The 24,441-nt window shown below is 40.4% G+C and overlaps 1 protein-coding gene across 1 annotated transcript in view; it reads left to right on the forward strand.

The window, feature by feature from the left end:
- Positions 1 to 1,937: 1,937 nt before the first annotated feature.
- Positions 1,938 to 24,441, forward strand: part of WNT8B (Wnt family member 8B) — an 89,370-nt gene continuing 66,866 nt past the window's right edge. Inside the window, exon 1 of the mRNA XM_068961800.1 lies at positions 1,938 to 2,006. Within this exon, the coding sequence (XP_068817901.1) occupies positions 1,938 to 2,006 (69 nt within the window). The remainder of the gene's footprint in view (positions 2,007 to 24,441) is intronic.

The raw sequence follows: 24,441 nt of genomic DNA on the forward strand, positions 1-24,441 counted from the left end.
CTGCTTTCTGTCTCTATGGATCTACCTATGCAGGATATTTCACACAAACAGAATCCTACAAGATGTGACCTGCTGTCCACACAGACCTTCTGTGTCTGGCTTCCTCCTCTCAGCACAGTGATTTTGACGGTCACCCATGCTGTAGTATGTCTCAGTACTTCACTTCTTTTTAATGCCAAATAATATACCATTGTATAAATATACCACAATTGCTTTCTCTATTCCTCTGTTGTTTCCACCTTTTGACTATTGTGAATTGTGTTGCTATGAACACTTGTGTGTAAGAAATTGAGTGTGTGCGTGCTCACTCACGTCTGACTCTGCTGAGACCCCAAGGACTATAGTCCGCCAGGCTCCTCTGCCCATAGCATTTTCCAGGCAAGAATACTGGAGCGGGTTGCCATTTCCTCCCCCAGGGGCTCTCCCCAACCCAGGGATCAAACCCACGTCTCCTGCTTGGGAGGAGGATTCTTTACCACTGAACCACCTGAGAAGTCCCAAATAATTGAGTCTGGTCTTCAATTTATTTGGGTTTATACCTAGGAGAGGAATGGCTAGATTGTATGGCAATCCTACATTTAACTCTTTGCAGAACCACCAAACTGTTTTCTACAGCAGATGCACCATTTATGTTTGCACAAGCAATGCTCATATCACACATATTCTTTTACTTTTTTCACCCTTTATACTTAACATGTACCCATTTGTTCCTTTCCTGCTCCCTACTTGCAAGAAAGCCCAGTTCCCACTGACTTCCCTTTCTTTCCCGGGGCGGGGGTAGAGGATGGGAGAAGCTGCACCTCTAGTAGAAAGATGATCCCCCCATAAACCGGGGCAGCAGGAGCCCCTCTGGCTTTATGCTTTGCCTCTGCTCTTGCCTCTTCAACAAACAGGATTCTGTGACCAGAAACAGAGGAGGGCAGGCTTCCATCTCCCTGTGGCACACCCACCACAGCCATTTATGTTATCCCATAAAACGACCTTCCCAGCGCCCTCCAACACTTCCCTCCTTACACAGAATATTCTATTAAACAGTCTTAAACAGCCAAAACTGAGAACAGAAAGGAAGCAGCTCCGTGTGGAAACTGCCAACCTTGGCTCAGCTCTGCAGGCGAGTGTTTTAACTCTCAGCTCAAGCTTAAGATCTCCGAAGACACAACCCCGAGCCTTGTGCTGCCCATCCCCCCTGCTAAAGGGCCTGCCTGTCTGAGCTTGTCTGGGCCTGGCTGGGCGCAGACATGAATGGAAAGGAAGAGCTTCCCTCTCCACCCCCTCTCACCGGGGTTACTGCTGGTCACAGAGCTATTTACATTTACAACAGCCCAACAGCGCCTGATCAGGCGGGAGCCAATCAGCAGCCCCCAAGCTTGTCTGACTCCGTCTGCGCCAATCAGGAGGTGCTATCCTTATAACCTCTCTCTCTTTGAATCACACAGGGCGGTTGTCGCCTGTTTTGGGGAGGGGAGCCTGACTCAAGAGTTCAGGCTTTCTCTAGACCTCAGTTTGCCATTCACTGGAATGGGGAAAATACTGAAACAAAACTCAGCTGGGGAGACAGCTGCACATAGAATTCTAGGAGAGTGTTATAAACGAATGGAGAACACGGTGTCTTCCTTCCCAGCACAGATCCTGTGCTTCTGAGCTTCGAAAAATTGTATTGAGAGAGTTTCTCTTCCCTCACTGCCACCCCCTCTCTGACTCAGGATTATCAATATGGGCTCTTCATCCATGATTGTCTTGCAGGCAGTGCGACGTTGCTGACCACAACAGGCCAGTAGGCAGAGCTAATTTTTATTCTCACCAACAATAGTGCAAACACCTGTCAGTAAAAGGCGAAGTGCAAAGGATCAGCAAAACAGGCTGAAGACTGGATAGTCACAGGGTAGAGCAGAAGCAAGAACGTGTTTGGGAGTGTTCAGGGCTGATGTAACCGGAAGATGCAGGACTTGGAGTGCAACGTGGCGAGAGGCCTTGAAAGCCAGCCTGGAGCGTTTAAACATGCTTCCGTGAGTGACACAGAGCCCCGGGAGCCACCAGCTATTTTCAAGCAGGAGAAGGAAATAATCTCTGTTCTTCCAGAAGTTATCTCTGATGATTCGGAAAGTTAACATAAAGAGCAGATCAAGGATCACATTAGGGCTGGAAGATCAGATAGGAGGTCATGAGACCTAAACACTAGGATAGTAATGGCCAAATGGAAAGGATGGGCACTGGGTTGAGAGGTCTTTTGGAGTCAAATCGATAGCACTTAATTGATTGGATGCTTCCCAGGTAGCACTAGTGGTAAATAATGATCCTGCCAAGGCAGGAGACGGAAGAGACATGGGTTTGATCCTTGGGTTGGGAAGATCCCCTGGAGGAGGGCATGGCAACTCACTCCAGTATTCTTGCCTTTAGAATCCCATGGACAGAGGAACCTGGTGGGCTACAGTCCATGGGGTCACCAAGAATCGGACACGACTGAAGCAGCTTAGCACGCATGAGAGATGACCTGGGAGAGTAGTCAGAAATGACTTTGAGGTTTCACTCCTGTTTGACTGGAAAGGAAGCACCTGCACTAACTGAAATAGATGGTTTAAAAAAGAGAGAGAAGCAGATTTTGGAAAGAGAATAGGAGTTCAACTTTTAATATGTGGAGTTGAAATTACAAGAATATCTATGTGGAAAAAATACCTAGTAGACTGTAGGGAATAGGGATCTTAGTGCTAGGAAGAAAAATAAAAATGAGCTCCAAGGGATTTATACTGAAACTAGGAAGAAAACCGATCACCTGGGAAGGGACTGCACAGTAAGCCGATTCAGCAACAGAATCTTGGGAAATACTGACACTTAACAGGAAGAAAGAGGACACAGAGTTAGCAAAACCTAGACTAACAAGTACAAGATATGAGGGAAACAAGCAAGCAAACTAGAACAGCATATGAGAAGTAAAATATTAATTCCAGGAAGAGGGAGCAGAACATTGCAAAAAACAGATATCTGACAAAAGGACATTGGTTAAATAAATTATGAAACGTTCATTTAATAGACTATTATGCAGAAATTAAGATTATCTTGTAAAATTGTTGCTATCAGAAGATGTTTAATAAATCTTGTTAAGAGAAGCATTCCTTTTTAAAAATAGTATGTACAAAATTATTTTTTAAAGTTACATATATGACTGCAAATGGGCATGAGGGAAATTTTAGGGGGAGGGAACTGTTTTATATGCTGATTGAGGCAGTAGTAACACAACCGTATACAACTCCCAAACATCCTCAAACCATAATGCCTTAGAAAAGGAGAAGTGGCTGGCAATGGTGTCTATTTCATTGAGTTATTCTGGGAATTAAGTGGCATGGTGCCTGGAACATAAGAAGGGCTTGGTCAGTGGCGAAGGAAAGGGTAATGGTAAAGAAGGAAAAACTTCTTCCTCTTTCCTTTCTAGGTTTGTCTGTTGTTCTAAGAATTAAGTTGACATGAGACAGATTAACAAGAGATAATAAAATTCAACTGCATACATATAGGGGCCCTATAAGAAAAATGAGATCCAAAGACAGCTGTTACGGGTCTTGGGAGAAGTAAGCCACTCCTCACTGGATTTGTCCAACCTCTAGTATGGGGTGTGATAATGGATGAGCTTACCTCTTTGATTCCACCTAATTCTTAAAAAATATTTAACTTTTTTAAAAAGTCTTTATTGAATTTATTACAATATTGTTTCTGTTTTTATGTTTTGGTTTTTTGGCTGGGAGGCATGTGGGATCTTAGCTCCCCGACCAGAGATTGAACCCTCATTCCCTGCATTGAAAGGTGAAATCTTAACTACTAGACAGGCAGGGAAGTCCCAGGTTCCACCTAATTTTAAGACTCTATGATTTTAAGTATATGAAAGCCCTTTCTCAAGGTGATAGAAGTTAAATTTTGTTGTTTTCAGTCTGTGGAATGGATGTCCACCTTGCCTCTTTTGATTGTCTGAGCAATATCCCCCATCTCTTTATGGTTTTAAGCACATCTATTTAAATTATCTTTATGACCTGGAGTAGAGGAGCTTAAAATGGTAATGTCTGGCTGATAACAACTAACTGGATTTCAAAGTAGGCCTCTGGTAGAAATTTTATTATTATTGTATTTTATTGAAGTATAGTTGATTTACAATATTACATTAGTTTCAGGTAGACTGACTAAACTGAACAGAATTGATACAGCATAGTGATTCAGTTTTTTTTTTTTTTACAGATTATACTCCATTAAAAGTTATCATAAGATAATGGCTATAATTCCCTGTGCTATATAATATATCCCTGTTTCTCTATTTTATATACAGTAGTTGATGTCTCTTAGCTCCATACCCCTAATTTTCCACTCTCCCTTTCCCTATCCCCTTTGGAAACTACTAGTTTGTTTTCCGCGAGTCTGTTTTGCATATACATTCATTTCTGTTATTTTTTATTTATTTGTGTTATTTAGATCATACATAAGTGATATCATACAGTATTTGTCTTTCTCTGTCTGCCTTATTTTACTAAGCATAATATTCTCTAGGTTCATCTATGGTGTCACAAATGGCAAAATTTCATTTTCTCTTAACGTCTGAGTGAAGTTCCATTGTGAGATTTCCCAGATGGCTCAGTGGTAAAGAATCTGCCTGCCAATTCAGGAGACACAGGAGGCGTGGGTTCAGTCCCTGGGTCGGGAAGATCCCCTGGAGAAAGGAATGGCAACCCACTCCAGTATTCTTTTTATTTTTTAATTTTTATTTTTACTTTATTTTACTTTACAATACTGTATTGGTTTTGCCATACATTGACATGAATCCACCACGGGTGTACATGCATTCCCAAACATGAACCCCCCTCCACCTCCCTCCCCATAACATTTCTCTGGGTCATCCCCGTGCACCAGCCCCAAGCATGCTGTATCCTGCATCGGACATAGACTGGCGATTCGTTTCTTACATGATAGTATACATGTTTCAATGCCATTCTCCCAAATCATCGCACCCTCTCCCTCTTCCTCTGAGTCCAAAAGTCCGCTCTACACATCTGTGTCTCTTTTGCTGTCTCGCATACAGGGTCATCATTGCCATCTTTCTAAATTCCATATATATGTGTTAGTATACTGTATTGGTGTTTTTCTTTCTGGCTTACTTCACTCTGTATAATTGGCTCCAGTTTCATCCATCTCAGAACTGATTCAAATGTATTCTTTTTCCACTCCAGTATTCTTGACTGGAAAATCCCATGGACAGAGGAGCCTCACAGGGTCACAAAGAGCTGGACATGACTGAGCACACACGCATACAAAATTCCCTTGTGTGTGTGTGTGTGTGTGCACGCGCGCGCGCATGCATGCCACATCTTCTTCGTCCACCTGTCTGTTGAGGGGCATTTGGGTTGCTTTCATATCTTGGCTGTTGTAAATAGTGCTGCTATGAACATTCAGGTGCATGTATTTGATTATTTGGCTTTAATATGGGTGCACATTATATTTTATCATCTGTATCACTCATTTTGGCATGCTGCAATATAATGGAGAAATTATTAGATGAGGAGTTAATAGGTCCTAGTTTCAGGTGAAACTAAATGCATGACTTTGAGAAAGGCATTAAATGCAGGAGTTTTCAACATGTGATCCATATACACCTAGAGATCCCCCAAGAAGCTCTCAGGGATCTTTGAGACTGCAATGAACTTCATGATAATATTAAACCTTTGTTTGTCTTTTTTCACCATCATGTTGACATTTGTACCAAGTAATGTAAACTTTTTGCACCTTGACAGGAATCAAGGCAGGAGCACCAAAATATACTAGGGTCATTGTATTTCTGTCACCCACTTGGAGGGAGTTCAGTTTCACTTAAAACTGTTCTTGATTAGGAAGTAAAATTTATTAATTATACTAAATCTTGACAGTTGAGAACATATCTTTTAAAAGTTTTGTGTTAAAAATAGGACGTATGCATAGAGCACTTCTGCTAACTATCACAAAATGATGATATAATCTTAAGAAAAAGCATTACTATAAACATTTGAGTTGTAAGTTAAATTAAGCACTTTTTTCTAATCATTTTTTTCATATAGGATCATTTTTACTTAAAGGAATGACAGGCAAACTATAGACATTCAGACAGATGTTATTTAGAACATTAGTGATTGTTTTCATCAATGAAAACATCAGCTTGTTTTCATTAGTGAAATCTAGGAAAAAACTGCCAGTATATGTTCTCATGATAAAATTTGAGCTTTCAAGGAAAAGTTAGAAGTTAGAAAAACTTGCATGTGGCATTGAGTTGGACAACTCCCCTCAAATTACAGACTCCTCTGATGAAATCAGTGGTATTATTAATGATGGTGATTTTTTAATATTGCAGAATGAAATGTGTCAACATTTTAGAAGATTTGCATAATGTTGTGACCCAGTGTTTTCAAAATGAACAAAGAGCATTACAAAATCATGCATGGATAAAAGTTGCATTTGAAATGCAAGAGAGATCAATGGATTCTAATAAAAACAAAAAGTTCATTGATGTGGTTTCATATTCCGCACTGCAACTAACCTTTAAGTTGGTTGTTATTGTTCCATAAAAATTTGTTATATTATCTGTTTATGTGAACATGTAATAGGTTACTTTTGACTAGACAGACCTTTGTTGGCAAAGTAATGTCTCTGCTTTTGAATATGCTGTCTAGGTTGGTCATAACTTTTCTTCCAAGGAACAAGCGTCTTTTAATTTCATGGCTGCAATCACCATCTGCAGTGATTTTGGAGCCCCCCAAAATGAAGTCTGTCACTGTTTTCATTGTTTCCCCATCTATTTGCCATGAAGTGATGGGACCAGATGCCATGATCTTAGTTTTCTGAATGTTGAGTTTTACGCCGACTTTTTCACTCTCCTGTCACAAAGAGTCGGACACAACTGAGCAACTGAACTGAACTGAATAGGTTACTATCTTACAGGTTATTGATAGGTTGTTGTTTAGTCACTCAGTCGTGTCTGGCTCTTTGCAACCCAATGGACTGTAGCCCATTAGGCTCCTCTAGTAGAGAATCCATGGGATTCTCCAGGCAAAAATACTAGAGTGGGTTACTGTGCCCTTCTCCAGAGGATCTTCTCAACTCAGGGATCTAACCTGCGTCTCCCGAATTGGCAGGCCACCAGGGAAGCCCTAATGATAGGTTATGTGGGTTTATCATATGAAGCCCATATAAACAAACCCTCTTTAGAGTCCTCTGTTTTTTAGTAACAGCTCTATTGAGATATAATTCACATACCATAAAATTCAGCTATTTAAAGTGTATAGTTCCCTGGTGTTTAGTATATTCACAGGATTGTGTAACCATCATCACAATCAATTTTAGCAGAGCCTCACTAAACAATTATTAGCAAACTGATAAATATAGCATAAACAATCTTGCCTATGTTCTCAGGCAGAAAGAAAAGTTACTTTTTCGGAAGTCACTGCCCCATTCCTAGCCACTTTTTGCTGTCAACTTGCTAAACTTGCAATTAGTTAGACTCATAGCCTTTTTTTCCCCACCTGAACTGTTAAGCAAAAGCTTCTACATGCTGTTTGTAAAATTAATATTTTGAATATAAGCATGGTAAATTTCATCTTTTGTTAATCTTAACTTTGCAACCCTTTGAGTTCTTTGAATCCCCAATTCATTCCTCTAAGATATTAAATATCTCTTCCAGCTTTGCTTAATTGAAAATAGGATAAGTATGCCTTCTCTGTCACAGATAAGAGGGTTGTCTAGGTCAGAGCCAAGGACAGTGCAAAATGTTTTGAACTAATCTAAAAGGAGAGATTCTTCTCCCCTGAGTACCATGCAATGAACAGATAAGCTCACCTGACCTACCAGGGTCACTTAACTGTGTCCTCCAAAAAGTTCTCTCGTTTATATCATGGGCCAGCCTTAGAACCAGAGCCAGTAGATAGCCAGTGAAAGGGAAAGAAAAAATATTCTATAATTTGGTAGCTTAAGGATAATGTTCTCTGTAAAAAAAACCAGAGCTAATAGGGCTTCTGCCTTTTATCCCTGGTGAGGGCAACACAGTAAGATGAAAGGGTAACAGAAATAGTCTGTTACCCAAGTGTTAACAACTTGGCAAGTGTCGGTATCTGCTAAAAGCAGATGTACCCTGAGGCCATCCCTGTCTCTAAAGAAGGAGAATCTAAAGGAAGAAGGAGTAGAAGGTGCATTTAGAATCAAGGGTTTGGGAATCAAGATATTCAGTGAAATGTAAAGAAGAGGAAATACATTAGGAGAGATTATCTGAGTCTCTTTGAGATTTGTAACATCAGTGGAAAGGCTTTAAACTGTCCCCGGAGAAGTTATCTACTGATAATGGACTAAAGGTGACCCAGGGTTCCTAACAAGATCCCAGAAGGGCAGATCCCAGACTCAACCAGTGTTTCCCTTTCTTCTGTCAGAACTTTGGTTTGTTGAGGTGGTGGAGGTACTGGGGAGAGGCTGGCGATTCATGAGATAAGACAGGATTTGATAATAGATTGAAGGGGTGGGGAATGTTGCAATGGGCTCTGTTCACTTGAAAAGTCTTTTGTAGTTTCTTTGAATTTTGTTTTTATTTTTTAGACCTAAGTTGTACATAAAAGAGTCAAAGTTTTATAAGTCTTGTTTTGAAAACAGCAGTATGCCATCCACCTCTCCTCACCGTTTTCTGTTCCACAGAAGTAACTATTTTCAATTCTTCTTTATTGAATTTATCAATATTGCTTTTTTTTTTTTTTTTTTTTATGTTTTGGTTTTTTGGCTATAAAGCAGGTGGGATCTTAGCTCCCCAACCAGGGACTGAACCCTCATCCCCAGTGGACTGCCAGGAAAGTCCCCATTTTCAACTCTTTTTAGCTGACTCTTTTGGCATTTACTTCTGTATCTCTAAATGACAGGCTTATGTGGCTATCTGTTGGTATATAGATTTCACATATGTTATTTATTGACTTCCCTCCATGAAAGATGAGACTACCACCTTCGTTATCATTATCACCACCACCACCACATTCTCATGGGCTGAGCAGGCTTCACCTTCCCTGTCCTCTCCAAATGGCTGTGTTCTGATATTTGGTTAAAACAACATTCAGTGTTTATATTGCTATGACTATGTAAATATTGCTCACATATAAGCCATGCAATATACCCATGATATCTTTCTTGCACAACCTTTTGTTTTCTCTGGCCCTCCTGATGACATTTTTTTCATTTAGTTTTCTATGTACTTAATCATCAGTTCAACCCAAACTCCCCGTTAATTGTCTACATCTCTTCTCAATAAATTTGGTCATGTTAGGTATTCTCTCAGTTTCATCTTCTTGAAGAAATCTCCCCTGGAGCCCTCTCATCTGCTCCAACCTAGACTGGTTACTCTTTAAGCTGGTGCAGAGCTCTTGTTCTGGGAATTCTCTTTGGCATCATCGTAGAGATTCCCTTTTCTTCTTTTCTAGGTTGGATTCCCTGCTCCCGTATCCTGTGTGACCCTTTTTCTTGGTTTCTTCTTTTTCTGAAGAAACCCATTCTCTGTGTTAATCTCATGAAAGACTGTTCTTAAGATAGTCTCTTTGTCCTTATTTTCCAAAATTTCATGATGCTGCGCCTTGGTCTGGATCCATTTTCATTCAACATCAAGGACTTTGGTGGATTCTTCAATCTAGAAATCCTTGTCATTCAATTCTGATAAATTTTTTGATTGATTATTTCCTCCTCATCCACTCTTTATTCTCTCACTCTAGAGTCTCCAGAATTGATCCTTTATTAGAAAAAAAAAATCATTCTCTTTTATTTTCCATGTCTTTTTCTTTTGCTTTTCTAGGCGGTTTCTTCAACTTCACCCTACAAACTTCTATTGCATTTTTTTAAGATCTTATGATACTTTAATTTCTAAAAGTCCTTTTGGAGTTTTCCTTTTTATTGCCTCTTATCTTGTTCTATGGATGCAATATTTTCATTTATTCCTTTAAAAATATTAACAATAATGTGAGGGAATATTTTCCTTCTCTTTGCATAGTCTCTTGTCCTCCAAGTATTTTCTTTTTCCTGGTTTTTTTGGGCAGATATGTTTCCACAGATAACTGATGATCCTTAGTTCTCTTTCTACATACAAGTGTAGGGCACCAAAGAGCCAATCAGAGGCTCTGAGCATGTGTTGGACACATTTGATTTCCAGTGGACATAACCAGATCTCTGTGTTTCTGACTGGATTCTTTCTTTGAGTCATCCTCAGTACTGTAGGGTTTTCCTTTAGGCTATCAGCCTCTGCAAAGAAGCCCCCTTCAATTTCCTGCCTGAATAGTTCAGCTTGGCTGCCAGCATTTAGAAGCTGAAAGACGAAAGAGGCTGACCTTCAATATGTAAATATTCTACCGAGCATGGGAATATTTTGTATAATATTGTGTGGTTTCTGTCTCCTGAATGAACCCAGATTGATATAATAACTCTTCCTTTAACTGAATCTGGTGTTTCCGCCATCAAGAGACCCTTCATTTTACCCTGTCCAATGAATAAACCTCCAGTGTTATGTGTTGAGCTGAGGTACCACCAAATCTTGAACCTTAGTGGCTTCTTGAGTGTAAATCACAATGCTTCTTGGTTCTCCCCAATGGCTGGCTTAAGCTTTAGCTTTCCAGGTTCTACTAAGACAGTGATCATTTTTTCATCTGTTTTCCAGCTTCTGAACTCTTATTGTGGTCTTGTCTCTCTTCTTTATGTCCTTGTGAGATTCAGTTCAGTTCAGGCGCTCAGTTGTGTTCAAACCTATGCAACCCCATGAACCGCAGCACTCCAGGCCTCCCTGTCCATCACCAACTCCCGGAGTCCACCCAAACCCATGTCCATTGAGTAGGTGATGCCATCCAACCATCTCATCCTCTGTCATCCCCTTTTCCTCCTGCCCTCAATCTTTCCCAGCATCAGGGTCTTTTCAAATGAGTCAGCTCTTCACAACAGATGGCCAAAGTATTGGAGTTTCAGCTTCAACATCAGTCCCTCCAATGAACACCCAGGACTGATCTCCTTTAGGATGGACTGGTTTGATCTCCTTGCAGTCCAAGGGACTCTCAAGAATCTTCTCCAACACCACAGTTCAAAAGCATCAATTCTTTGGTGCTCAGGTTTCTTTATAGTCCAATTCTCACATCCGTACATGACCACTGGAAAAACCATAGCCTTGACTAGACAGACCTTTGTTGGCAAAGTAATGTCTCTGCTTTTGAATATGCTATCTAGGTTGGTCATAACTTTCCTTCCAAGGAGTAAGCGTCTTTTAATTTCATGGCTGCAATCACCATTTGCAGTGATTTTGGAGCCCAAAAAAATAAAGTCTGACACTGTTTCCACTGTTTCCCCATCTATTTGCCATGAAGTGATGGGATGCTATGATCTTAGTTTTTCGAATGTTGACTTTAAGCAAACTCTTCCACTCTCCTCTTTCACTTTCATCAAGGGGATTTTTAGCTCCTCTTCACTTTCTGCCATAAGGGTGGTGTCATCTGCATATATGAGGTTATTGATATTTCTCCTGGCAATCTTGATTCCAGCTTGTGCTTCATCCAGCCCAGCGTTTCTCATGATTTACTCTGCATAGAAGTTAAATAAGCAGGGTGACAATATACAGCCTTGATGTACTCCTTTTCCTATTTGGAACCAGTCTGTTGTTCCATGTCCAGTTCTAACTGTTGCTTCCTGACCTGCATACAGATTTCTCAAGAGGCAGGTCAGGTGGTATTCCCATCTCTTTCAGAATTTTCCACAGTTTATTGTGATCCACACAGTCAAAGGTTTGGCATAGTCAAGAAAGCAGAAATAGATGTTTTTCTGGATCTCTCTTGCTTTTTCGATGATCCAGCGGATGTTGGCAGTTTGCTCTCTGGTTCCACTGCCTTTTCTAAAACCAGCTTGGTATTCCTCCTTTACTCGTATTTTACTAGGGTTTAGGGAGGGAGCGAATGCATGTATTCAAAATGTCTTCCTTATCTGGAAACTTTCCTGTAGTCTCTCAGAACCTATTTATCCCACATAGATTCACGGAGTGCCTCATACTGCTTAAGGACTCGGGACGCGTCAGTGAACAAAACAGAATATCCTTGTACTTATAGCATTTACATTTGCGTGCTTGTATGTATATCTCTGTGTGTGTAAGGAGAGATAATAAAAATAAACCTAAATCCATAGAGTATATATTAGGTATTATATAGGTAAGGTAGAATGTGCATCAGGAGGAGAGAGTATGGAGAAAATGGAACCCTCCTAACACTATTGGAAGGAATGTAAACTGGTATAGTCACTATGGAGAACAGTATGGAGGGTCCTTAAAAAAACTAAAAATAGAATTACTATATGATCCAGAAATTCTACTTGTGGGCATATATCTGGAAAAGACAAAAACTAATTCAAACAAATACCTGCACCCCAATGTTCATAGCAACACTATTTACAACAGCTAAAACATGGAAGCAATGTAAGCGTTCATTGATAGATGAATAGGACAAAGAAAATGTGGTATGTATACACAATGGAATATTACTCAGCCATAAAAAGAATTAAAACCTGCCATTTGCAACAATATGAAATAGACTCAGAGATTATCATACTAAAAATGAAGTAATTCAAATATATGATATAACTTATATGTGGAATCTAAACAAATGATACAAATGAACTTATTTTTAAAACAAATTAGACTCAGACATAGAAAACAAACTTATGGTAACCAAAGAAGAAAGGAGGAGAGGGATAAATTAGGAGAATGGGATTAATAGATACATTGGAGCAGGCAATGGCACCCCACTCCAGTACTCTTGCCTGGAAAATTCCATGGAAGGAGGAACCTGGAAGGCTGCAGTCCATGGGGTCGCTGAGGGTCGGACACGACTGAGCGACTTCACTTTGACTTTTCACTTTCATGCACTGGAGAAGGAAATGGCAACCCACTCCAGTGTTCTTTCCTGGAGAATCCCAGGGACGGGGGAGCCTGGTGGGCTGCCGTCTATGGGGTCGCACAGAGTCGGACACGACTGAAGTGACTTAGCAGCAGCACTATACAGAAAATAGATAAACAACAAGGACCTACTATATAATGCAGGGGACTCTATTCAATATCTTGTAATAATCTATAATGGAAAAGAATTTGGAGAACACGTATAAATATGAACCGCTTTGCTGTATACCTCAAACTAACACAATGCTGTAGATCAAGTATACTTCGATTTCAAGAAAGTGCAGCAGGAATCAGTAGTAATTGGCAGGGGGGAAGGTTGCAGTATTTATTGATAATAAAATGATCAGTGTAGGTCTTATCAAGAAAGTAAAATTTGAGCAAAGACTTGAAGGAATTGGAATCATAAATATGTATATTTCTTGTTGGATGGATTTCCACATATTTTCCACAAGTTTAGCCTCTGTTTATCTTTGGCTTAAAGGGAGACCAAAGTCTTCTCTTTATTTTGCACCCTCACTGTACTTGGCTTATAACAACTCTTCAGAGAACCCATCCTCACTAGCTGCCTATATGCCTGGAGAGATATTTGAACTTAGGGGCTAACCAGCCATATTCTTTTGGGTAAAACACAATTCCTGAATCTCAGTTTTTCCATTTGTATGTGGGAATGATGGTGAATCACTCAGCCTCATTCTCTACCTGGAAGCTAGTACCTATTTCTTCTAAGGTTAGAAAAATAAAAGCACAATAAAAACTATGTGATGAGCATGACATCTTTGATGACAAGAGAGACACAACTCACATTTTTTTTGGCAGGGAGAAAATACTGAACTTATCTTGGACTTTAGATTTACTAGGGGCTTCCATGATAGCTGAGTTGGTAAAGAATCCACCTGCAATGCAGGAGACCCTGATTCGATTCCTGGGTCAGGAAGATCCGCTGGAGGATGGATAGCCTACCCACTCCAGTATTCTTGGGCTCCCCTTGTGGCTCAGCTGATGAAGAATCTGTCTGCAATGCAGGAGACTTGGGTTCAGTTCCTGGGATGGGAAGATCCCCTGGAGACAGGAAAGGCTATTCACTCCAGTATTCCGGCCTGGAGAATTCCATGAACTGTATAGTCCATGGGGTCATAAAGAGTTGGACACAACAGAGGGACTCTCACTTCACTTAGATTTACTCTGGGGTATACTGAAGTAAGCTGGTTTGACCCTACCAATCCCACTCAGCCACCCCTCAAGCTCCCACCCACAGTTTTGCAGGCTGACTTCATGATCAATTGGCCAAGCAATATTCTTCCATCCAGGGTCACAATCAAAGGAACTAACTTTGAGTGCTTACATGCCCAATACTATGCTGGTGCTTTGCCTGTTGATATTCACAACAGTCTGATGAGACATAAATTTCTAGCCCTAATTTCAAGTAAGGAAACTTAATGGTAGAGTTTTTGAAATGTGAGCAAATTAACAAGAAAATAAAAACCCCATTTTATTTAGTAGGTATATTAGTATGGGTTCTTCCGAGAAAGAACCAAAGAGACTTTTACCTACCCATCTCGCCATCTATTGACTGATGAACAAATGGATAGGTTTACTAGAAGGAATTGTTTTACATGATGATGGAGGCTGAGAAGCAAACACCTGCAGAAGTTATTATCTATGCAAGCTAGACACCTGGAAGAGTGGGTGGTATAGTGCCAATGTTCCATAAAACATTCTGAACTGCAACTCCAGGAGGCTGTCTGTCTTCTCAGGCTGTTGTGAGTGTCAACAGGTGAAGCACCAGTATGCTATTCACCCATGTTGATATATCTGTAGTCATTATGTATTATATATGAGTAATATTTCCTGACGGCTCAGTGGTAAAGAATCCACCTGCCAATTCATGAGACACGGGTTCTCTCCATGGTTCGGGAAGACCCTCTGGAGAAGGAAATGACAACCCACTCCAGTATTCTTGCCTAGGAAATCCTATGGACAGAGGAACCTGGTGGGCTATGGGGTTGCAAAGAGTCAGACACAACTGAATGGCTAAACAACAACAAGTGACTAATATTAATATAATACATGCAACATAGATATATTATAGCTATTCATCATGGATAAATCTATATTCATCCATTCTGATACTGATGGACATTTGTTATCAACTTTTTGCTATTAATATTTACATCTGTCTCCTTGTAAACATGAGCAAGATTTACTCTAGAATTGGAAGTTTTGGGTCACAAGATTGGGTCACCAGCATCTTTGACTTTATTCAGTTCAGTTCAGTTGCTCAGTTGTGTCCGACTCTTTGTGACCCCGCACTACGCACGCCAGGCTTCCTTGTCCATCACCAAATTCCAGAGCTTGCTCAAACTCATGTCCATCAAGTCAGTGATGCCATCCAACCATCTCATCCTCTGTCGTCCCCTTCTCCTTCTGCCTTCAATCTTTCCCAGCATCAGGGTCTTTTCCAAGGAGTCAGTTCTTCACATCAGGTAGCCAAAGTATTGGAGCTTCAGCTTCCAATGAGTATTTAGGACTGATTTCCCTTAGGATTCAGTGGTTTGATCTCCTTGCAATCCAAGGGACTCTCAAGTGTCTTCTCCAAAGCATCAGTTCTTCGGCACTCAGCTTTCTTTATAGTCCAACTCTCACATCCATACATGACCACTGGAAAAACCATAGTTTTGACTAGACGGACCTTTGTTGGCAAAGTAATATCTCTTCTTTTTAATATGCTGTCTAGGTTGGTCATAACTTTTCTTCCAAGGAGTAAGCGTCTTTTAATTTCATGACTACAGTCACCATCTGCAGTGATTTTGGAGCCCCCCAAAATAAAGTCTGACACTGTTTCCATTGTTTCCCCATCTATTTGCCATGAAGTGATGGGATCAGATGCCATGATCTTAGTTTCCTGAATGTTGAGTTTTAAGCCAACTTTTTCACTCTCCTCTTTCACTTTCATCAGAAGGCTCTTTAGTTCCTCTTCGCTTTCTGCCATAAGGGTGGTGTCCTCTGCATATCTGAGGTTATTGAGATTTCTCCTGGCAATCTTGACTCCAGCTTGTGCTTCATCCAGCCCAGCGTTTCTCATGATTTACTCTGCATAGAAGTTAAATAAGCAGGGTGACAATATACAGCCTTGACGTACTATTTTCCCAATTTGGAACCAGTCTGTTGACTTTATTAGATACTAATAAATTTCCCCCCCAAATGGTTGTACCAATTTACAGTCTCACTAGCAGCACAGAAGAGTTTCCACTATTCCATTTACTCACCAACACTTGATAGTTTCAGATCTACTTTCCAACGTACTCTTGTAGCTTTAATTCCCCCTGCTTGCCTTCATTAATCTTTGATTTCAGCTAAATTATAGTACACACTGATACCTGAATATATCCTGTAATGTACTTCCTTTCTCCCTCAATATTTATTGAGTAAGTATACTATGCCAGAGGCCCAGCTAAATATTAGGAAACAAATATGAAAAGACATAGCTCCTGTCCTAAAAGACTTTATACTTCCCTGGAGGGACAAGACTTGCAAGTAGGATTTTGAATATAATTGTTATGATGAAAGTCTGTATAAATTACAGTAGGCAGTAAGGCAGAAGCGGCACACAAATGTTCCTCCATCTGGGGCAGGGAAAGGAAGGGGAGCGGGAGAGACGGCCAGCAGAGCCTTCCCAGAGGAAATAGCTTGCCCATGTTCTCACTCTGGAAGATCTTGTTCTTTTCATGACCAGCTCCAAGGCCAACTCCACACAAAATGTCCCAATCACCCAAGGGAAGCACTTTGCATTTTCCTTACAGCCAGCATTATACCATCTTATATTGTTGTAGATATCTGTATACATATGCCTTACCTCTTCTACTAAATTATAAATTCATTTGTGGGAGGTGTTTCTGTCTTAGACCTCCTTCTGTCTCCCACCCACCCTGGAAGATTACTGACATACACTGTAAATTCAGTCAATGTTGCTGAATGGAAGATGAAAACAAAAGAGTAGTAGCTAAATCATTCGGCTTCCTTTCTTTCAAATGCTTGACTTTTGAAACATTTTAACTAATTACTAAATCAGAGTGATTTGGGGCTATTATCCAAGTAACAGGAAGACTTGAAAAAAAACCCTTTATAAACATTTATTTTTAAATTTAATTAATTAATTAAAAATATTTTTCAAAGTCAGTTGCTCAATTCCTTTGGTGCAAAAAAACATATTATGTAACCTTATAAAATCTGGCCAATCAAAAAGACTTTCTCTAGCCTTGTTTCCTGCTTCCTTAATAAACTCTATATGCCCATTTCAAAAGATCTTGCCAACATTAGTTCATTATCACTGTACCCATCAGCAGAATGAAAAATGTTGGCATATTTTTTTGGTATAGCAATGGAGAAATGAGGTTGGAGCAATTTAGGACTTGGAAGCTAGTGGCTTTTATACTCTCTATAGAATGTCTTCCTCTTTCTCTTCCAACCTGAGTTCCCACCTCATACTGAAACTGACAGTTTGATTTTGTTCCAGGATTTTGTGAGAAACATATACTAGCTATTAACTAACAAACCTATATGAAGAAATTTTTATAACTTTTTATATATACCCACTTAAGTGAAAGTGTAGTTGTTCAGTAGTGTCCAAGTTTTTGCGACCCCATGGACTGTAGCCCATGAGGCTCCTCTGTCCGTGGAATTCTCTTGGCAAGAGTCCTGGAGTGGATTGCCATTCCCTTCTCCAGTAGATCTTCCCAACTCAGGGACTGAACCTTGGTCTCCCACATTGCAGGCAGATTCTTTACCATGTGAGCCACAGGGGAAGGCACCCACTTAAGGACATTATCTATACAGATGAAAACAGAAAGTTTCATAAACTTCAGTTCAGTTAGGTCGCTCAGTCATGTCCAACTCTTTGCGACCCCATGAACTGCAGCACACCAGGCCTCCCTGTCCATCACCAACTCCTGGAGTTTACCCAAACTCATGTCCATTGAGTCGGTGATGCCATTCAACCATCTCATCCTCTGTAGTCCCCTTCTCCTCCTGCCTTCAATCTTTCGCAGCATCAGGGTCTTTTCCAAGGAGTCAGTTCTTCGCATCAGGTAGCCAAAGTATTGGAGCTTCAGCTTCAGCATCAGCTCTTCCAATGAATTCTTAGGACTGATTTCCTTTAGGATTGACTAGTTTGATCTCCTTGTGGTCCAAGAGACTCTCAAGAGTCTTCTCCAAAGCATCAATTCTTCAGCGCTTAGCTTTCTTTATAATCCAACTCTCACATCCATACATGACTTCTGGAAAAACCAGAGCTTTGACTAGACAGACATTTGTTGGCAAAGTAATATCTCTGCTTTTTAATATGCTGTCTAGGTTGGTATAGCTTTTCTTCCAAAGAGCAAGCGTCTTTTAATTTCATGACTATAGTCACCATGTGCAGTGATTTTGGAGCCCCCCAAAATAAAGTCTGTCACTGTTTCCATTGTTCTCCCATCTATTTGCCATGAAGTGATGGGACCAAGCTGAAGCTGAATGGCTCTCTGAAGACCTATAAGACCTTTTAGAACTATAGGGGACTGGAATACAAAAGTAGGAAGTCATTAATACCTGGAGTAACAGGCAAATTTGGCCTTTGAGTACAGAATGAAGCAGGGCAAAGGCTAATAGAGTTTTGCCAAGAGAACGCACTGGTCACAGCACACACCCTCTTTCAGCAACACAAGAGAAGACTCTACACATGGACATCACCAGATGGTCAACACCGAAATCAGATTGATTATATTCTTTACAGCCAAAGATGGAGAAGCTCTATACAGTCAGCAAAAGCAAGACCAGGAACTGACTGTGGCTCAGATTATGAACTTCTTATTGTCAAATTCAGACTTAAGTTGAAGAAAGTGAGGGAAAACCACTAGACCATTCATATATGACTTAATCAAATCCCTTTTGATTATACTGTGGAAGTGAGAAATAGATTTAAGGGACTAGATCTGATAGACATAATGCCTGATGAACTATAGATGGAGGTTCATGACATTTACAGGAGACAGGGATCAAGACCGTTCCCAAGAAAAATAAATGCAAAAATGCAAAATGGCTGTCAGAGGAGCCCTTACAAATACCAGTGAAAAGAAGAGAGGCAAAAAGCAAGGAGAAAAGGAAAGATATACCCATTTGAATTCAGAGTTCCAAAGAATAGCAAAGAGAGATAAGAAAGCCTTCCTCAGTGATCAGTGCAAAAAAATAGAGGAAAACAACAGAATGGGAAAGACTAGAGATCTCTTCAAGAAAATTAGAGATACCAAGGGAACATTTCATGCAAAGATGGGCTCAAAAAAGGACAGAAATGGTACGGACCTACAGGAGCAGAAGATATTAAGAAGAGGTGGGAAGAATACACAGAACTGTATAAAAAAGATCTTCATGACCCAGATAATCAGGATGGTGTGATCACTCACCTAGAGCCAGATATCCTGACATGTGAAGTCAACTGGGCCTTAGGAAAATCACTATGAACAAAGCTAGTGGAGGTGATGGAATTCCAGTTGAGCTATTTCAGATCCTAAAAGATGATGCTGTGAAAGTGCTGCACTCAATATGCCAGCAAATTTGGAAAACTCAGCAGTGGCCGCAGGACTGGAAAATGTCAGTTTTCATTCCAATCCCCAAGAAAGGCAATGCCAAAGAATGCTCAAACTACTGCACAATTGCACTCATTTCACACGTTAGTAAAGTAATGCTCAAAATTCTCCAAGCCAGGCTTCAGCAATATGTAAACTGTGAACTTCCAGATGTTCAAGCTGATTTTAGAAAAGGCACAGGAACCAGAAATCAAATTGCTAACACCGCTGGATCATCGAAAAAGCAAGAGTTCCAGAAAAACATCTATTTCTGCTTTATTGACTATGCCAAAGCCTTTGACTGTGTGGATCACAAGAAACTGTGGAAAATTCTGAAAGAGATGGGAAACCCAACCACTTGACCTGCCTCTTGAGAAAGCTGTATGCAGGTCAGGAAGCAAAAGTTAGAACTGTTGGAACAGACTGGTTCCAAAAGGAGTACATCAAGGCTGTATATTGTCACCCTGCTTATTTAACTTATATGCAGAGTACATCATGAGAAACGCTGGGCTGGAAGAAGCACAAGCTGGAATCAGTTTTGCCAGGAGAAATATCAATAATCTCAGATATGCAGATGACACCACCCTTATGGCAGAAAGTGAAGAACTAAAGAGCCTCTTGATGAAAGTGAAAGAGGAGAGTGAAAAAGTTGGCTTTAAATTCAACATTCATAAAACTAAGATCATGGCATCCAGTCTCATCACTTCATGGCAAATAGATGGGGAAACAGTGGAAACAGTGGCAACAGTGGCTGACTATTTTGGGGGGCTCCAAAATCCCTACAGATGGTGATTGCAGCCATGAAATTAAAAGATACTTACTCCTTGGAAGGAAAGTTATGACCAACCTAGACAGCATATTCAAAAGCAGAGACATTACTTTGTCAACAAAGCCAAGGCTATGGTTTTTCCAGTAGTCATGTATGGATGTGAGAGTTGGACTATAAAGAAAGCTAAGCACCAAAGAATTGATGCTTTTGAACTGTGGTGTTGGAGAAGACTCTTGAGAGTCCCTTGGACTGCAAGGAGATCCAACCAGTCCATTCTAAAGGAGATCAGTCCTAGGTGTTCATTGGAAGGACTGATGTTGAAGCTGAAACTCCAATACTCTGGCCACCTGATGCGAAGAGCTGACTCATTTGAAAAGACCCTGATGCTGGGAAAGATTGAGGGCAGGAGGAGAAGGGGATGACAGAGGATGAGATGGCTGGATGGTATCATTAACTCAATGGACATGAGTTTGGGTAAACTCCAGGAGTTGGTGATGGACAGGGAGGCCTGGTGTGCTGCAGTTCATGGGGTCACAAAGAGTTGGACATGACTGAGTGACTAAACTGAACTGAACTGAACTGAACTGATGGGACCAGATGCCATGATCTTAGTTTTTTGAATGTTGAGTTTTAAGCCAACTTTTTCACTCTCCTCCTTCACTTTCATCAAGAGGCTCTTTAGTTCTTATTTGCTTTCTGCCATAAGGGTGGTGTCATCTGCATATCTGAAGTTATTGATACTTCCCCCAGCAATCTTGATTCCAGCTTGCCTCATCCAGCCTGGCACTTCACATGATGTACTCTGCATATAAGTTAAATAAGCAGAGTGACAATATACAGCCTTGACATACTCCTTTCCCAATTTGCAACCAGCCCGTTGTTCCATGTCTGGTTCTAATTGTTGCTTCTTGACCTGCATACAGATTTCTCAGGAGGAAAGTCAGTTGGTCTGGTATCCCCGTCACTTTAAGAATTTTCCAGTTTGTTGTGATCCAAAACATTCAAAGGCTTTGACGTAGTCAATAAAGTAGAAGTAGATGTTTTTCTCGAACTCTTTTGCTTTTTTGATGATCCAGTGGATGTTGGCAATTTGATCTCTGGTTCCTCTGCCTTTTCTAAATCCAGGTTGAACATCTGGAAGTTCACGGTTTATGTACTGTTGAAGCCTGGCTTGGAGAATTTTGAGCGTTATTTTACTAGCATGTGAGATGCATGTAATTGTTTGGTAGTTAGAGCATTCTTTGGCATTGCCTTTCTTTGGGATTGGAATGAAAACTGATATTTTCCAGTCCTTGGCCACTGCTGAGTTTTGCAAATTTGCTGGCATATTGAGTGCAGCACTTTCACAGCTTCATCTTTCAGGATTTGAAATAGCTCAACTGGAATTCCATCACCTCCACTAGCTTTGTTTGTAGTGATGCTTCCTAAGGCCCACTTGACTTCACATGTCAGGATATCTGGCTCTAGGTGAGTGATCACATATCATAGGTATCTGGGTCATGAAGATCTTTTTTGTATAGTTCTTCTGTGTATTCTTCCCACCTCTTCTTTATATCTTCTACTTCCGTTAAGTCCATATCATTTCTGTCCTTTATTGAGCCCATCTTTGCATGAAATATTCCCTTGGTATATCTAATTTTCTTAAAGAGGTCTCTAGTCTTAAACATAGGTGAGAATATTCCATATTGGCTTGTAAATCCTCTGTGTTAAAAAGACTAATATGCAACCTTCCCAGATTTTAGGTTGGGAAAGAGATACAGTAGATACCAAAGATATCCATACCCATAGACTCTTTGTTGCCAACTCAGCTACACTGGTGACTTGGACATATCAATGGAAGCTTAGTTTGAAGCCAAAATCTATTAACAGGTTTACCTTACAAAGAATTGGAATGGGAATTGATAATCTTTCATGAAGGAAGATAAGAGATAAGTACTTGCCTATCGTAGTGAGAATCTTTAGCTTTTCCTTCATGAGGGAAATTCCCTTTGCATCTAGCCTTCTGCAGATTCTAAGAAAAAAAAAAAAGATTCTTTTCGTGAAGACATTTGCAAAATCAAGTGTAATGTTTTTATCTTCTTTGAACATTTCACAGAAAAAGCTATTGTTGCAGTGAGTTAGTTGCCACAAAAATCAGGAGGAAACACACAGGAATTCACTCATCTCACTTGGTGATGGAGGACCAGCACACAAGACCTACAGTAATGTCTCCAAACTTCAAGGTGAGTGTATGTAATACTTCCTGCAGTTACTAGACTTGTATGAAGAAAGTGGACCTCTTCACAACATTATATTCAATCAGGGACTTTATAAGAATGGTGCATGGGATAAAGAGAATGGTGAGTCTCTCCAGTCAGGCATAGGGTCTAACATTCAGTGGTGCCAGGATGCAGAAGCCAGAGGGCAGAATGATGGCTTCAGGCAGGAATCAACAGGAGGTGTCTCTGCTTCTTCTGTCATCAGTTCTTCTTTCCATTTTCTGAGACATGCACTTCTCTGTCACTGTCCCATATATTCATTCCACTCTACCCTCTGTTTGGGAAGAAAAAGACACCAGGCCCTTGCACAGCCCTGTTCCTGGTCTACTACTGAAGGGCTTACCTTCAATTATTCTTAGCTTGGACATCCATACCCCTTTCCCCTCAATCTGGCAACTTAGCGAGTGATTCAATAAAAGGAAAAGGTGTTGGTCAACCTTTTTCGGATGCCAGTAAAAGGGATACCTTCCTACCTTTTGGATTCATCCAACAAAGCTAATAAATTTTTCTAATCCTATATTTCTTAGTCTGTGAGTTCAACTGACTTAATCTCAGATTAAGATAAAGTATCAAACTCAACCTCAGACACACCAGGCAATGCCAAAATTTTGACACTAACATTGAAAAGAGAAGTAGTTCTCCTGTTCAGTTGAGCATGCCTACTCTCAAACAATTTAAAATTCTAGAATTTTAGAACTGGTAGAGACCTTTGTCCTTGTGACTACCCTTTAGTCTTGCTACTCATGAGTCTTGCCTCCAAAAATGTCCACTTTATGTGAAGTGGAACTCTGGTGCAGCCAGAATTTTTTCTGATACCTCTTTGTAATCAGAGAAAACGCAAGTGGCTGAGATCGTTGTCAGTATGTGGGTGTGGCTGGGGAAAAAATACCCTCTGTGACCAATAGTTCTTTCATCACTGTACTCTGCTTTCATACTGTTGCTCATGAATAAAACATACTCAGAGGACATTTTGTACTTTTCTTTCCTTATTCAGTTTATGCAGATAGCCACTTCCTTTGGGCAGTAGGACAGAAACCTCAGTTCTGTGTAGCTAGAGATGAAGAAAAAGAGGCATGAAGAAATTACAGCATTTGTTGAAGAGCACATGATGGGACCCTCTTAGAAATAGGATGAAAAGTCACAGTCCTGCACTCTGGGCCCATAAGTTGGTCTGTTTTCTTCCCAATGAAAAGCTTGTTTACTAAAGAAATTCACAATGACTTTCTTTTGGGGACTTTGTCTTGTCTTTAAGAAGAAAGAAAGGAAAGGAGAGAAAGAGAATCAGAGTAGTTTCAGTTTTTTACAAAACTACAAACTTGGGCCAGTTTGAAAATATGAACACTCCATAAAGTGAATATGAATTCTTTGCTTTGGTAACAAGAACAAGGTAAATCATATGGAAAGTCACATGCAACCAGTGCAGTTAGGTTCAATCTGAATGGAGTTAAGACGGCCACATGTTCATCCTGAGATGCTGGGGGGAGCTGTGGCTGGCCTGACCAGATCATGTCACCTTCAGTCACTGACCATTGGGATCTCTGAAGTGGCTGCTTGGCCCAGGCTGGGTTTTCCCATAGCTGAGTTACAACCATGCCAAATTGGCTTGTGAAATGTTTACAAGCAGTTTTAAATATTATGATAAAAGGAACAGATATATCCAGAAGGCTTTAAAACCACCCTTTCCTAAGTTATCAGGAGGATTTTCAACAGGTTTGGCCCTAATATTTGCAGAGCTACAGCAAGAGAACAAAGGCTCACATATTGTGTTCAAATATTTACAGTTTACAAATGAACTTGATAAACTGTTAAAAGAGGACAGAGATTTCATCTTTCCTTCTGTTGCAACACATAAATGCCTCCATATTTTAAAGCCTAGATCTGGAT

Source organism: Capricornis sumatraensis, chromosome 23 (assembly GCF_032405125.1).
Source record: "Capricornis sumatraensis isolate serow.1 chromosome 23, serow.2, whole genome shotgun sequence".
NCBI classification, from domain to species: Eukaryota; Metazoa; Chordata; class Mammalia; order Artiodactyla; family Bovidae; genus Capricornis; species Capricornis sumatraensis.